At 42.5% G+C, this 16,375-nt stretch overlaps 1 protein-coding gene across 1 annotated transcript in view; it reads left to right on the top strand.

Annotated features, from left to right (window-relative positions):
- The window catches only part of Vps13B (vacuolar protein sorting 13B), an 87,642-nt gene extending 71,974 nt beyond the window's left edge, over positions 1–15,668 (top strand). The window contains exons 66-84 of the mRNA XM_069508987.1: positions 250–351; positions 860–951; positions 1,597–1,789; positions 3,008–3,160; positions 3,788–3,941; positions 4,483–4,625; positions 5,295–5,372; positions 5,987–6,107; positions 6,316–6,470; positions 7,084–7,318; positions 8,238–8,455; positions 8,587–8,722; positions 9,703–9,910; positions 11,915–11,985; positions 12,485–12,672; positions 13,212–13,370; positions 13,586–13,681; positions 14,186–14,260; positions 14,670–15,668. Coding sequence (XP_069365088.1) covers positions 250–351; positions 860–951; positions 1,597–1,789; positions 3,008–3,160; positions 3,788–3,941; positions 4,483–4,625; positions 5,295–5,372; positions 5,987–6,107; positions 6,316–6,470; positions 7,084–7,318; positions 8,238–8,455; positions 8,587–8,722; positions 9,703–9,910; positions 11,915–11,985; positions 12,485–12,672; positions 13,212–13,370; positions 13,586–13,681; positions 14,186–14,260; positions 14,670–14,843 — 2,751 coding nt within the window. The 3' untranslated portion in view covers positions 14,844–15,668. The remainder of the gene's footprint in view (positions 1–249; positions 352–859; positions 952–1,596; positions 1,790–3,007; positions 3,161–3,787; positions 3,942–4,482; positions 4,626–5,294; positions 5,373–5,986; positions 6,108–6,315; positions 6,471–7,083; positions 7,319–8,237; positions 8,456–8,586; positions 8,723–9,702; positions 9,911–11,914; positions 11,986–12,484; positions 12,673–13,211; positions 13,371–13,585; positions 13,682–14,185; positions 14,261–14,669) is intronic.
- The last annotated feature ends 707 nt before the right edge of the window (positions 15,669–16,375 follow it).

The raw sequence follows: 16,375 nt of genomic DNA, 5'->3' as shown, positions 1-16,375 counted from the left end.
GGACCCTATTACTAAGCCTTCGCTGTCCGACCGTCTGTCTGTCAGTGACCTGTATCTCGTAAACCGCAATAGATAGAAATTTAATTTTTCACAAAATGTGCATTTCGTTGCCGCTATAACAACCAATAATAAAAATCTCAAATTAGCTGCCATGAAGATAAACAAAATTTAAAAGTGTTATTTTTGTACGATGGTACGGAACTCTTCGTGTGCAACTCCGACTCGCACTTGACCGATTTTTTTACACAGGTGGCGCTACTAACGATGTGCTATGAAGTAAAGGAAGACATCAACATACTAGGAATCACATCCACGTACATTCTTATCAACAGGCTACCTACCCCTATACAGGTGAGAATTATAAGTCAAAGTCAAAGTCAAATTATTTATTCAGAATAGGTAACATGTTACGCTTACTGATAGTCAAAATTGTTAATTTGTAAGATGATTATAGTGGTGATAATTAATTACCTACTTAATTAAAACTTAAGCTACGAGTAATGAGGATTCTCTAAACTTTTCGAAGATATGTGCGTTTTAAACGACTACTTGCTGTAATGGTGGAGAAAATATCGTGAGGAAACCTGCATGACTGAGAGTTCTCCACAATTGTAATCCTATTTGGCCTTATTTTCAGTCTGTTATTATGTAAAATTATATTGTATGTATCGCTGTTGATTGCAAATAAACGAATAGAATAAAATAAAACAATGTTCACGAAGTTGTGTGAAATCTGCCAATCCACACTTGTCCAGCGTGCTAGACTTCTCATTCTGAAAGGAGACCCGTTCTCAGTATTGTGCCGGCGATGGGTTGATCATAATAATATGATGTTGAAGAATTAGTATTGTGGGTTTAGGTGTCAGCGATGGCGATCCCGGATCAGTTGGACAACAATTCCGTTTTACGCCCGAAGATGTTCAAAGTCGTTGAGCCAACTAAAGAAGGAAGGTATGGTATACTACTTGTTGTATATTACTGACTAAATATATTTATTAGTAGACTAGATGATGCCCGCGTCTTATGCGATTTAGTTTATAAAAATTCCGTGGGAAGTCTTTAATTTTCCGGGATTAAAAGTAGCCTATGTCCTTCCCGGGTTGCAAGCTATTTCTGTACCAAATTTCATCAAAGTTGGTTAAACGGATTGGACGTGAAAGTCAAGACAGACGGACAGTCCCACTTTCGCATTTATAATATTAGTATGGACTAGCTGATGCCCACGACGCCCTTCGTCCGCGTGGAATAAGGTTTTTTTTTAAATCGCGTGGGAACTCTTTGATTTTCCGGAAAAAATAGCCTATGTCACTCTCCAGGTCTTTATCTATACCCATGCAAAAAATCACGTCAATCCTTTGCACCGTTACGACGTGATTGAAGGACAAACCAACAAACAAACACACTTTCGCATTTATAATAAGGGTATTGATTATTGTTTCATTTCCTCGCAATCGAAGTGAAGAGCCGAGTGTATAACTCGGTCATAAAACCTATTTTATCCTGGACTTAAATATCTACTGCTACTAGGGTAAACGTCTGGGATGAAATGGCTTCTTTTATGCCCTTGTTGTACAATGTACTATTATTTTGGTCCAGTCTCCAAGGCACGCCTTTATGCCGGTTCTGGATGCGCGCTCGGTGGCGCGGCGGGGACGCGGACGAGCTCCGACCGTACCTCTGCCTCGCGCTGCCCTCCAACTCGTACCCCTCCACCAGCCCTGTGCCTGTGCGGCTGGGGGCGCCGCCTGCGAGGAGAGCCATCGCGCTGAAACATGAATCGGGCCATTCCGTGAGTTGATGCTCTTTATGCCGGTTCTGGATGCGCGCTCGGCGGCGCGGCGGGGACGCGGACGAGCTCCGACCGTACCTCTGCCTCGCGCTGCCCTCCAACTCGTACCCCTCCACCAGCCCTGTGCCTGTGCGGCTGGGGGCGCCGCCTGCGAGGAGGGCCATCGCGCTGAAACATGAATCGGGCCATTCCGTGAGTGATGCTCTTTATAACGGTTCTAGATGCGCGGTCGAACCAGATTTTGTGTTGTGTGTGTACTAACATGTATCATCATCATCATCAACTGATAGACGTCACCTGCTAGGTATAAGTCTCTTATAGGGACTTCCACACGCCACGGTCTTGCGCCGCCTGAATCTATCAGCTCCCTGATCTCGTCTGATCCGTCGTCCGTCCACCTAGTGGGGGGTCTTACAACGCTGCATCTTCCGGTGTGAGGTCGCCTTTCCAGCACCTTGGGACCCCAACGTCTATAGGTTTTACGAATTATATGTGCCCTGCCCATTGCCACTTCAGCTTCGCAACCCGTTGAGCTATGTCGGTTACTCTAGTTCTCCTACGGATCTCCTCATTTCTGATTTGATCACGTAGAGACTCCAGAAGAGAGAAGCATAGCTCTCTCCATCGCCCGCTAACGCGTATCATGATCATGATCATCATGATCAACCCATCACCGGCTCTCTACAGAGCACAGGTCTCCTCTCAGAGTGAGAATGTGGTGTTGGCCATAGTCTACCACGCTTCACCGTTAAAGGAATATTTTAATTACTTAAAAACGCACATAACTCCGAAAAGTTAGAGGTGCGTGCCCGGAATCGAACCCCCGACCTCCGATTGAAAGGCGGATGTCCTAACCACTAAGCTACCACAGCTTTCAGCTAACGCGTATATTAAAAACAAACTTCCCGTCATAAGTAAGACATACTTCAAGTTCCTATGGTTTAGCAAATTTAATTAAATTCTGAAACACAATTTTTTTATGTTTATTAGCATTATCGATAGGTACGGGACGCGTCACGGGAATAAGTAGCTCTTAGTTACAAGATATGATGTGTGTATTTGGTAAATAATCGTCATTCTTCTTCTTCTTCTTCATCACTAACGTCTCCCGGGAGGTCTGTAAGAGCGAGTGAGAGCGCAATATCATTGACCTTTCCCACGTGTTATGGCCCCGAGTGCTATGAATCTGGCGTGGCGTGAATGTTGGTGACGTTTTAGATGGCAGTGGTGGTGACTCAAGTGCGCCACGAGTCGCGCCTGGTGGTGACGGTGGCGCCGGACCCGTGCCCGCAGTTCGTGGTGCGCAATCGCACCTCCAACGCGCTGGCTGTGGCCGAGCCCCGCACCGAGGACCCCGCTACCCACAACCAGGTACTATCTAACGTGAGAGACGGTCCTCATGACTTATCCCAATGACGTCGATTCTGATATTTTTCTCTAAACTAAATTTGACGATGAGTACTATAGTCGACGCATTTTAAACTGAGTCGTCGAGTTATCTGTCTGTTTCACTCGCACTTACCTACGACCTGTAAGTGCGAGCGAAACAGACAGATAACTCGACGACTCAGTTTAAAATGCGTCGACTATAGAGTATCTGCATCTTTTTATTTTGAATATTGCTATAAAGGACGTAAAATGAATTCTCTAGACTAAATAGTTCACTCTATAAATTTAAACAATAGGCTCACGACTAGCAACTTAAGTCACGGAGTTTGACAGTTCTAAATTAAATTGGGTTTGTTTGTCCTTTTCTTATCACATTGGTAAGAGAAACGTGCAAATTCTCTAAACTCTAAAAGTTAGTTGCGCTCAGAATCATTACTTACCATATCAGTAGGACACCATGGTAATAACATGTACCAGGTACCTATTGTAAAATGTCGTGTGATACTCTCGGCGCTTTTTAGTAACCGAGCCGAAGACGAGGATATTAAAATTTGCGCCTCGATTGTAATTTTCATCATGCCGCACTTGTAGCATAAACAACTATTCCAGCCGGTACGAGAGTGCAGCGGCGTGATGTGGTGGTGCGAAGTAGAGGCGGGAGGCACTACTCACTACTCCACGCCGGCGCACTGCGCGCGCCATCCTCCCTCGCAGCAACCGGCGCGCCCGTCCGTACCCTTCCTCACCGTTGGACATTATAAGGGTGAGTATTCAGCGACTGCAAACAGTAAACTTGATTAGTCCATACGCCCCCGTGAGACCGGGTCTACGTCCGGGTGACGTTAGAAATCGGCCCTTACCTTCGCCGGCGAAGACGCTGTGCAGAAGTTGTAGATGTCGGTTGCCTTACAAGATAGCGTGCATTGTCAGTCATAATTTGATCGTCGGGGTCGTTAAGGACGTGCTTAGGCAGTGTTTATATAATGTTAATATTTCAGACAATTATATAGGTCTGTATGAATGTTTGTGAGAGGTCGATGAACTTTGTCAGCCCTAGCACAGACTACGGTCTATTTGGGCTGCAAACTGCCAACACCAGTCTCGGCTTTTTATCTAGTGCTTTGGTCTTAAAGTGTGGTGTAAAATGTTCACTTTTCATTTTGTCAAAATAAAAATAAAATAAATAAATAGATGTGAATTACCTACAAGATAGCGTGCATTGACAGTCATGATTTGATCGTCGGGGTCATTAAGGACGTGCTTAGGGCGTCTATAATGGTCTCTACATAATGTTAATATTGCAGGCGACGTGAACTACGACTGGTCGCAGCCGGTCGCGATAGCGGACGGAGAGCATCTGCTGCAGATGTCGGGCGGCGTGACCATCAAAGTGCGCGTGCGCACGCATCCCCACTCCACGCTCGTCGAGCTACAAGATGTTGACCAAGTATTGCTTATGTTTATTTTATTGAAGTTAAAACTCATCTATAGTCGACGCATTTTAAACTGAGTCGTCGAGTTATCTGTCTGTTTCGCTCGCGCTTACCTACGACCTGTAAGTGCGAGCGAAACAGACAGATAACTACTAAACTCAGTTTAAAATGCGTCGACTCTATAGTCGCACCAATGTGCGTTGGAAGTTTTGGGGTGGTTATAGGTTCTACTTCACGACGTCCGCTCAGCCTTGGTTGTAGTAGTGAGTGTACCGATTAGCGTTTATGCGTTTGTGTGTTACGTGTAAACGTGTGCACTCACACAAACAGATCCAGACGGTCTTTGTGAAATAGAACATCTGTACAAACTTCAAGTTCGAGTCACCGCCATCCTAATGTTATTAGCTTGTAAAATTTGTTCCTTGATACAAACCAATAAGGTTCAATTTGAAATACACGAATAGCAGCGTATTAAAATACAGTACGCGGCCGAAAGTAATGTACATCGACCTTTAGAAGGAGATAGCAAATTTGTAGAGCACTGTCTGTCATTGTTGGAAAGTGTCACTTAATGCTTCGTCATTAAATCACATATTTCAATATATTTTCGTTTCTAAACGCACGGCTAGAATATAAAATGACCTTTTTGGATTCTGTTTTAAATATTATGTTTTTTTTTTCAGCATGATATATCCGCAAGTGACATAAGACGAAGATTGCTCGGTGCTTTTTCCGATGATTCGATAGCATTTCAAGAAGAGGTACGTTCAACAAAATTGTGTCAGTACACATCATATAATTTTGGGTTTATATAAATACTTAACTTGTTTTTCCGGGGTAAAAAGTAAACTATATCGGTCTCCAGAAGAAGGCAATTTCTGTATCAGATTTCGTCAAAACTAGTAGAACACTAGACGGATGGGCCGTCAAAAAGTTGACTGGTGAGAGGCTTCGGCCGTGGTTACCATCTACCAGGAAAGCCGTACCGCCTAGCGATTTAGCGTTTCGGTACGATGCCGATGAGAAACCAAAGGGGTATGGCTTTAATAAAAACTGCCATGCTTCTTAAACTAATGATATCAACATCATCATCAACCAATAGACGTCCACTGCTGGACATAGGTCTCTTGTAGGGACTTCCACACGCCACGGCCTTGCGCCGCCTGAATTCAGCGGCTCCCTGCGACTCGTCTGATGTCGTACGTCCACCTAGTGGGAGGTCTTCCAACGCTGCGTCTTCCGGTGCGAGGTCGCCATTCCAGCACCTTGGGACGCCAACGTCTATGGTTTTACGAACTATGTGCCCTGCCCATTGCCACTTCAGCTTCGCAACCCGTTGAACTATGTAGATAATATATAGATTATTATTTTGTAGGATCAAGCGAGTCCAGAATATGGAAGGGGTGGAAACCCGGTGGTGATGACCGCTGTGGACGCGACATTCAAACATTCCTCCATGGGGAAACTGTCTGCCGCCGCTCAAAGCGATATTACAGGTACTTGTTTAATTATTACATCATCAACCCATCGCCGACTCACTACTGAGCACGGGTAACCTCTCCGAATGAGAAGGGTTTGGCCAAAGACCACCACGCTGGTCAATATTATGGACTAGATAATGATAGCTACCGAAATAAAATATTTTATGACGTAAGCTGGTGGAATTGTTAAATTTTAAGGATTAATTGAAGTTATTCTTCGTAGATTGGTCAGGCGGCAATGAAATATGGCGGGAAATAGAGCTGGTCAGATGCGTGGTCGGTAGTGTAGCGGTGACGGTCGGAGCCTCGGCCGACGTGCTGCCTCTGCTGGCGGTGCATCTGCAGCGAGCCGGGATACGGGTGCGATCCGACTCCAGAGTAAGTGCATCATCTTAAACCAATGAAAAACCAATCTAGAACATTGCAGTAGCGACAGCAACGCGAAAAATATGCATTGAGCTATTACAACTGGGGTAAGCAGTGCATTTATGCCTCTATGATCTGCACGCCCCTGGTCGCGAGATACGTTTTCACCCCGCCGGTGATAGTCCTAGGCCATGATAGTGTACCACGCTAGCGATACCCGCACTTGCGAGTAGGCAGATTCGCAAACCTTTGAGAACTCTTAGGCAACAATGTGATATTTAACGCTTAACATGCACATAACTCCGAGCGTGAACTGAAATTGAAAACGTGAAGAAGTTACATAATCGCATATAAACGACAGAACCAAGTCTCAGTGGGCGTAACCATTTTGAGTCACCGCAACCAATCGCAAACATGTCTTCAAAAAACATTAGATTTTTTTTCTAAAAATATTCGGAATTCAATTCGCAAACATAGTTTCATTTATGATTGGTTGGTGCCACAAAATAGTTAACGCCCATTGAGGGTTTTTGCTCTGTCATTTGTATGTGATTACGTAACAGAGAGAGCACCTTACTAATTCTTTCCGTGGATAGAGTATAGTGATTTATATGTTTGCAAACAGAAGCTGCGCACTACAATCTCGATAGCCGACGTTCAAATCGACAACGCGCAGTACGAGACGGAACAGTTCGACTTTGCGGTGGTGGCCGCGACTCGTGCGGATGTACAGGAGACGGAGAGATGGCCGCCGCTATGGGGCATGTTCAACGAGGAGTTCTCCACCAAGTCCGCAGATGCCAGGCTGTTGTTGCAAACCTGTCATGACAGATGGACAGTGGCCGGTTGCAGTTATCAAGGTAAGCCATCCAGAACACTGGTGAGTAAAAATGTTCAATTGAAATACGACTACTGTACTACGCACTATACCCTGTTCATCGAGACGAGCTAATAGCGAAGTGAGATGCAAAGATGGCCGTCGCTGTGGAGCTTGTTGAACGAGGAGTTCTCCACCAAGTCTGCATTATTCATCAGGATTTGTCGTTTTAAAAAGTTAAGAAAGCGCGCATCCGTCCACTGTTGGTTTTTTAATGCGCCATATTCTGTACACACGAATTATGAGCGAGATAGCACGTGCCTTTTTTGTTCTTGTGTTTAAAATCTTATTGCCCAGCAATAAAGTCTATATTTCATTGGTCTAAATTCGGTTTTAGACGACATTAGGTTGCGCTTTTTTGCGCAAACGAATTTTTGCTATGCGACTTATAAAACTGATAGTGTTGTATCTATATATCTCGTCACATGTCTCTAAATATCTTACTATATATATCTTGGATTGTGTGTTTGTATTGGTACTTATATCGTAGTATAGTCCATACAAAATGACTTCTCAGGTGGCATTTTAACTACTAGCTTATGACCGCGACTTCGTCCGCATGGACTACACAAATTTACAACTCCTATTTCACCCCCTTAGGGGTTGAATTTTCAAAAATCCTTTCTTAGCGGATGCCTACGTGATAATAGCTATCTGCATTCTGCATGCACAATTTCAGCCCTATCCGTCCAGTAGTTTCAGCTGTGCCTTTTCTTTTTATATATATAGATGTGGGTCAAATGTCACGTTCACTGAAATCGTACTTTTGACATAAAATATGGCACATAAAGTTAAAATGGCACGTGAAAAGTCATTTTTTACACATGACATGTATCTTGGATAGTAATAATCAACGCTGGATAATTTTATCATTCTCTTATGTTCATTTACTTGTCACACAGAATTAACGGAAGTAGAACTCCGCTTGGGACCCCTCGGTCTGTACGTAGAAGACGCATACGTGGGTGCTGCGGTGGAGCTGTTCCACCTGGCGGCGCCTGCCATCATCCCGTCCTCGGAACTGGTCGCCATCGCGGAATCCAGGACCTTGCAGTACCCGCTGAGGATGAGGAAGCTACACCTCCATCCCTTGGATCTGACCTTGACCCTACACACTGCGGTACGTACATATTGTCTGTTTACGATAACTTGACCCCTGATATTATGTTGGCAATACTTGTAGTTTAAAGCTGTCAGGGCTAGAACCCAGAGCCGCATAGCATATTAAAAAAAATCATATTGATGTTTCAGGTCCGGATGTACATAGCACTGGACGAGTGTTCGCTGCGGCTGAGCGCGTTCCAGCTGCAGGACGTGATGACTTCGTCGGGCAGGCTGACTCACGCGCTCACTGTACATTACCTTTCCGCCGCAATACTTGGCGCAGGTCAGTCATATCACGGCCCTAAGACAAGGTCCGGCACAAGCAGTGTTTCCATGTACACGGTAATTACCGTAGATGCACCGTAATTCAGCCCTAATCTACCGTCAAGGTAATATGGCCATTACCTTGACCGTGTCACCGTAATACATAATCACGTTAAAAATTCATAATATACTGCGTAATAGTAGTATTTCGTCCTTATTCAAGCAATTAGGAAGGAGTAAAATGTAAAACTAATGAGATTTAACAAAATATTAATATGAATAAATCCGTATATGAAAAAGATATTGCTATGCTAGGAGAGTCAGATTCAGAATAATATTAATAGCTGATTAAAAAGCTAATTCGTGACTTTTTTCTTTTAAAAATGACACGGTAATTTACACGGTATTCTTTTAGCTAATCCACCGTAATTTAATCTAGAAACACCGTAATTTTAACCCTTGAACACGGTAATTCTCGATTTACATATGGAAACACTGGGCACAAGCCACGGCTTGCTGCGAGGGTGTTAGCTAGAGACAACCAAAATCTCCCACTAGACCAGACCAGAGACAATTTAAAAATTATAAATTGCCCCTGCCAGGATTCGACCCCGGGACCTCCTACTTAGAAGACCACATCGCTCGCCAGGAAGGTTGTTAAAATATTGAATCGGCCGCCATGTAAATTTAATTGCGAGCTTACTCGCACTTGTTTGGTTTTGCACTTGTATTTTTATTATAAGTTGTTGTTTGTAATTTCAGGTCTGTATAACTGTGTTCAGTTCTTGCAATTCACGAAGGCGAGTGGACTTTACTTGTGGTTACGTCGGATACACGGGCATTGCGTAAGTGTGCGTGCATGTCGGACCAATCAGTCGCGAGCAAGCGCTCGCAAACGCACACATTCAGTGTACGTTACGTATACCGATACGACTTAAACACAAGCATGAGCCACTCGCCTTCATGAATTGCAAGAACTATAACCTATTCTGTTTTCAGGGTGGGTAGTAGGTGGTCTGGAGTTGCTCGGAGCTCCTGGCGCCCTGGCGGCGCGGGTGGGGAGCGCCGTGGGAGGGGTCCGTGGCGTGGCTTCGGCCGCGGCTGGCGCCTTGCTGCGATCCCTCAGCTCGGCCGCAGGCTCGCTCGCGCGCAACTTGGACCTGCTAGCTGGTGATGACGACCACGCGAGAAGAGCTGCGGCTGCAAGGTGATTATATACTAGTCTCAGAGTGAACGGTTTGATTTGATGCCTGCCAGTGACGTCAAGGTCTCGACGTTTTGTTTTAAGTTCCGTTACTGCCTTTAATGTCCCGAGGACCCTATGAGACCGAGATCTCTACGTGACTTCAGCTTCGCCACCCGCTGAGCTGTGTCGGTTATTCTGGTTCTCCTACGGATCTCCTCGTTTCTGATTTGATCACGCAGAGTAACTCCAAGCATAGCTCTCTCCATTTTCCGCTGAGTGACTGAGCTTTCTATGAGGCTCATAGTTACTGGCAACACGCACCGTTAGGTCATTAGTTCGTTTTTCATAAATCAATATACTTATAATAAAACTGTAACAGTTCAAATTCTGTACATTGAAGATATTTTGAAAATGTTTTTTCGAGGGCACTCTATAATCGATACTGAACCCAAAACTGTAATTTTTTTCATTTTTGTCTGTCTGTCTGTCTGTCTGTCTGTCTATCTGTCTGTCTGTCTGTCTGTCTGTCTGTCTGTCTGTTTGTCTGTTTGTCTGTCTGTCTGTCTGTCTGTCTGTCTGTATCACGGCCGCGCATCACGCTGAAACTACTGAATGGATTCCAATGAAACTTGGTACGATTTGAGGTCATACTATGAGGAAGAATATAAGATACTTTTTATCCCGAAATTCAGCATGGTTCCCGTAGGAGAGGGGATGAAAGTTAAAATGTATACTGAGTTGTAATTCATTAACGCGTAGTCCGATTTCATTCATTCTTTTTTTGTTAGAAAGGGGATATTTTAAACATTGTTCCGTAAATATTTCAAGGTCATCGGTTTTTAACCGACTGTCAAAAAGGAGGTGGTTCTTTTTTCTACATCGATTTTTTCGAGTTTTCTGAACCGATTTGCAATTTTTTTTTAAATCAACAAAAAAGTTTTCGTGGTGGTCACTGCCGGTGAATTCAGAATTGCCAATGAAGTTGATTGAAAAGGATCCTTCAGTTATGAGCTCATTCGAGAAATTCATAAAAAAAATTTTTTACGAACCTACCTTATTCCTGAAAACGTGATGGCCTAGTGGTTAAGACATCGACCTCTTATTCGGGCGGTCAGGGATTCAATCTCGGGCACGCATGTCTAACTTTTCGGATTTATATGCGAAAGAAATCTGTACGCCGGGGGGCTTTCCATAATGTTTTCAAAGGTGTGTAAAGTCTGCCAATCCTCACTGGGCCAGCGTGGCGGACTATGGCCTAAGCCCTTCTCATCCTTCTCATTCCGAGAGAAGAGCGGTGTTCAGTAGTGAGCTGGCGATGGATTGATCATCATGGTTATGATTATGAGTTTTCGGTATTATTAATAACTAGCGACCCGCCCCGGCTTTGCATGGGTGCAACGTAGATACTAATGTGGGGTCATTGAGGTGTCATTGCCTCGGAAACTCTCAAATGAGAGGATTTTTTCCGACCTAATTCACATTATTTCAATTTCTCTAGGGATATCTAATTTTTTAAGAATTAAACTATAGCTATAAACCTTCCTCTTGAATCACTCTATCTATTGGTGAAAACCGCATTAAAATCCGTTGCGTAGTTTAAAAGATCTACGCGTTCATACATACATACATACATACAGACGCGGAAAGCGACTTTATTTTATACTATGTAGAGATATTAGTTTCGGTTTATACCAACCTTCAGATTTGCGTATGAAAAAGGTATGTCCCCCGAACGACGCCGGGCGACTACATCACTACCCCTATTATAAATGCAAAAGTGTGTTTGTTTGTTGGTTTATTGGTTTGTTGGTTTGTCCTTCAATCACGTTGCAACGGAGCAACGAATCGACGTGATTTTTTGCAAGGGTATAGTATAAGACTTTGAGAGTGACATATGCTACTTTTCATCCCGGAAAATCAAAGAGTTCCCACGGGATTTTAAAAAACCTTAATACACGCGGACGAAGTCGCGGGCATCAGCTAGCCTGTAATATATATTGATGATTATTATCTATTATCTTCCAGGAGGCGGGCGCCCTCTAGCCTGATGGCAGGCCTAGTGGCAGGCATCACTAACTTTGCCATCAACATACTCGGTTAGTGTTTCTCACATCGTGCAAAAAATATTTATCTACCCCCATTTCTGCTTTTCTTTTATTCGCTTGACCACAATCACACCAGATGGAAAGTGTAGATGTGGCCTATGATGGGACACGTTTATCTAGAAGATGCCTATTCACTTTAAATTGTTTTATATATACCCGAATTGTAATTGGTAGGAAACACAGATTGCGGAAAGGTATTCCAAACCTTAGCCGTGCGTATGAGGAATGATGACGCAAAACGTTTCGTGCGTGTAGATGGGATGACGACGACATAAGGATGGAAACTTGCACGACGTCTTACTATGACACAATATTACGAAGATGTTATGGTTTGGATTTTAAGATTGAGTTTAGATAAAGTAATGTATGAAACTGCGCATATTAAATACGCTACCTATTTTTTTTAGGTATTAAACAAATTTAGGTATTAAAACAGTCTTATTTGAATAATCGCAATTGACTAATATATAAACTTTGATCGTTTTGCCAGGTGCGGTGGGTGGCCTTGCCCATCACCCACTGGTGGGCGTGGCGGTGGGCGAGAGTGGTAGTAGCGCGGCGGCGCTGCGGAGAGGTCTCGTGGGCGCCATTGCCAAGCCGCTCAGTGCAACGGCAGACCTAGTAGCGTATGCTGGACACGGTCTTCTCAGTCAGACCGGCTGGAATCCTGTACCGCAGGTATTATCACAGTTTTGCCAGGTGCGGTGGGTGGCCTTGCCCATCAGTTTCTCTAGTGGACGAGAGTAGTGGCGGTGCTGCGCAGAGCTTTCGTGGGCGCCATCGTCAAGCCGCTCAGGGCCACGGCGAATCTATGGCGTATGAGAGCCTCCCTCCAAAATCCAATCTTATCTGCGAAACTTTATATTGTATTTTTACGAGGTGTGAAAAGTAGAGTAATCAACGCAGAGATAATGCTGTTTTATTTTGGGCGCTCCTAAACCCCGCGCTTCACTCAGGATTCTAGATGCAACACCCTCGCTACGCTCGGAAGTTACTCTAACATCCCTCGTGACGCATGCGATTCACCCCGACGCCCGTAAAGTAAGACATTTCATTACCCGCACGTTGAATAATGTACTATTGCCTTTTTAAAAATTATAAACTAGCGCTTGGCTGCAATCAGATCCGGTGGCAAGTGATGATGCAGCCATCTTAGCGCGCTTGCCTAAAAGATGCCTATTCACTCTTGACTTGACTCTTTTATTTATTACCTGCAGCCGCGGCTAGACGGCGTCCGCTTGGCGACGGAGCCAAACCGCGGCGGCTGGCGGCGCGACTGCGTGCGTTGGAGCTTCCGCCTCGCCGAGCTCACTGCGCTCGCGGGCGAAGACGCGCTACTGAATGACGCACAGCTGCATTTGCTTGTGACTCATAAGGTAACACCTAACCTATTGCCTTGTTTAGGATTATTTAATAGATAAGTAAGCTGGGGAGTGAGTTGTTAAACAGCTTTGATTGGTGGCTCTGAGCTTTCTTACGAGGCCTATATTTAGCATCCATGTACTATTTTTATTGGTGTTATTAATCAATATACCTATATACCAATATGTTTAAACAAATAATGTATGTTTAACAAACGAACATTTTTCAGTTTCTCGTTGTAGCGGACCCGGAATCGGAAAGAATTGTGGAAATGATTGACTTCAAATCCTGCACACTCAGCCCTTACCAAGGACAAATCATTGAGGTATTTATTTATCTATTTATTTATTTAGGCACAATCAGTTTACAAAACACACCAACGACCTCTATGTACTACGCACTAGACTGATCATCTCTATATATAAAAATAAATCGCTAAATGTGTTGCTGATCGCAAATCTCGAAAACAGCTGAACCGATTTCGCTAATTATTTATTTTATAATATTCCGAGGTATCGAAGTACGAGGATGGTTCATACGGAGAGAAAAATTTAAAAAATTGCCTGAAAAAGAATCGACTGTTAGGCGATACGAAGTTCGCCGAGGCAGCTAGTTCCGAATAAAAAAATTACGTCTACCTACTAGTTTTGACAGCTTTATAAAAATTGATTTTCTCGAACGACCACTTATTAAGGAAATATTAAGCAAAATAAAGTTAATTCTGTGGTCCTAGCCCTTTGACCCCGCAGGCGTGTTCTATAACTAAACATCTCTGTCTAACACTCGGGTGTTTAAGCTATGGTACTAACTTGGAAATATCTTTTGACAGCTACACGTATTGCAAAAAAAGGCTACCAAGACATCCGAATCGCGACTTCCCGTCGATGAAGACAACGAATATCAGGTAAATAGTGGTAAATGGTGTGCCTCTTTAATTTTTAGGGTTCCGTACATCAAAAGGAAAGAGGGATATTCCTTATAGGATAACTTCATAGTCTGTCCGTCGTGTCGGTCAAGAAAAGGGAATCGAAACCTATAGGATACTTCCCGTATATAGTATATAGTAGTATATATATATATGTATAGCATAAGTAAAGTAAAAAAATCTGAAAACCATGAATTTGAGGTTTCATCACAAAATAAAATCCAAGTGTTCATGAACAAATAATTAGTTTACTTAAATTACGTAGATGGCGCTGTTAGTTACAAACTTGCAGTATTGCACATTTGTGTTATATCTAGTACGGTGACACGGAACCCTTCGTGTGTGAGTCCGATTCGCACTTGACCGGTTTATGTATGCCTGTCGGTAGATAAGCGCGGCAGCGATGGCCCGCGTGGCGCGCTACACGGGCGCGGAAGGCTACGTCACGAGCGAAGCGCGCGTGCTTTCACTTCTTCCGCCGCCGGGACGCTCCAACGCGCTGTACGCGGCGCTCGCGGCCGCTCTGCAACACAACAGCGACTCTCACTTCCCGCTCTTGTAAACTAACGAATAACCTACGTTTGGAAAAATTTGATATTTCGTTGTACCTATACTGCATAATAATTCCATGAAATTGAAACTAATTGAAACCAATTGTATTATTTTCTAGATTTATATTAATGGGAAGACATGATATTTCAAGTGAAAACTTGCGTTGAGTGATTAAGGGTGGGTAAAAACTCATTTCACACTGAGGGATATAAATTATGGTTGCATTATTTCGCATAGAGCTGAAAATTAGTACGAATGTTGAGAACACCAATGGATCGAACGATTGGGACTTTCATTTATTTATATTGGTGTTAAATGGAATTCATTTATTATGGTGTTAAATTTTCAATGTTTTAATTTACAAATTATTAAATTTTATTTTTTTATTTTATAAATTAAAGTTTTCACTTCTGCTCGAAGTCCCCACTGACTGCCAATTTTTTTAAATCTCTTGTCTATATGTAGCACGCGACAGGTCGCGATACTAATAGGGATGACAGCTCCTGCGCTAACACGGTGCCATCTCGACCTGTCGCGCACTGTATGTACATATAATTATAATACATCGATGGTTATTGCACATCTGTGGTATCCTAGGTCAAAATCCTTATTGTACATAAAGTATTTTTTTAATAGTTATTATAAATATTGTAATGAATAATGTATAAGAAATTCAATTGAATTTATTGAATGGTACCTATATTTTCATCTGTGTTATTTGTTTTATTCTAATATTCGACTCTAATTTGTTGCCAAATTTAATATTATAATTATGTATTAAAATATTTTTGACATTGTACTAATTGTAAATTATACATTTTTTTATAAATTGTAATTAGATGGTTTTAATATTTTGTGACATTTCACAATGTGATTTTAAAATAGTATTTAAGAATTATAGAATGCGTGATAACCTATTTAGCTTTCACAAGAAAGAGGCGCATTTATGACAATCACTAGATGATTAAAAGATACAATTGTAATTACCTATGTAGTTTTTGGTGTTTGATTCATACAATCCAAGCATTCCGCTATCATAGAGGTATTCGACGCACGATACGATACTAAATGTTTTTGTTTATTATTCATTAATTACGTGCTTTAAAAAAAACGTTGCGGTGTTTAAAAACCTTATTATGCCTTAAGGTGATTTGATAGACCCAGCCGCGAAAATTCAAATTTTATTTATTTTTTATTTTTATTTTTCATGTACCAAAATTGTAGTTACATAGTAATAATAAATTAAGTTACATTGGAAATCCTTATCTCTAAACAGAGATTTCTTCCAGCTTCCCATTCAAGGTTGTGAGTAAGGCGTATCAAGAAGTGGAATAGGTCTACGGTACTAGAATCTAATAAACTACATAAATATCTTATAATAAATACCCAAATGAACTTATATACAATAATAATACTTTTAATAAATAATTATATACATAATATATGAAAAATATAAATACATAGAATATATTTATAAAAAATTGTTAGTTTTTCGAAAATAGTAGACTAATCATACATCGAAAGCTTATGGTAATGCGTTTT

This window comes from Maniola hyperantus, chromosome Z (genome assembly GCF_902806685.2).
Source record: "Maniola hyperantus chromosome Z, iAphHyp1.2, whole genome shotgun sequence".
In the NCBI taxonomy this organism is placed as follows: Eukaryota; Metazoa; Arthropoda; class Insecta; order Lepidoptera; family Nymphalidae; genus Maniola; species Maniola hyperantus.
Note: the sequence above shows the minus strand (reverse complement) of the source record. Positions and strands in the feature narration are given on the sequence as shown.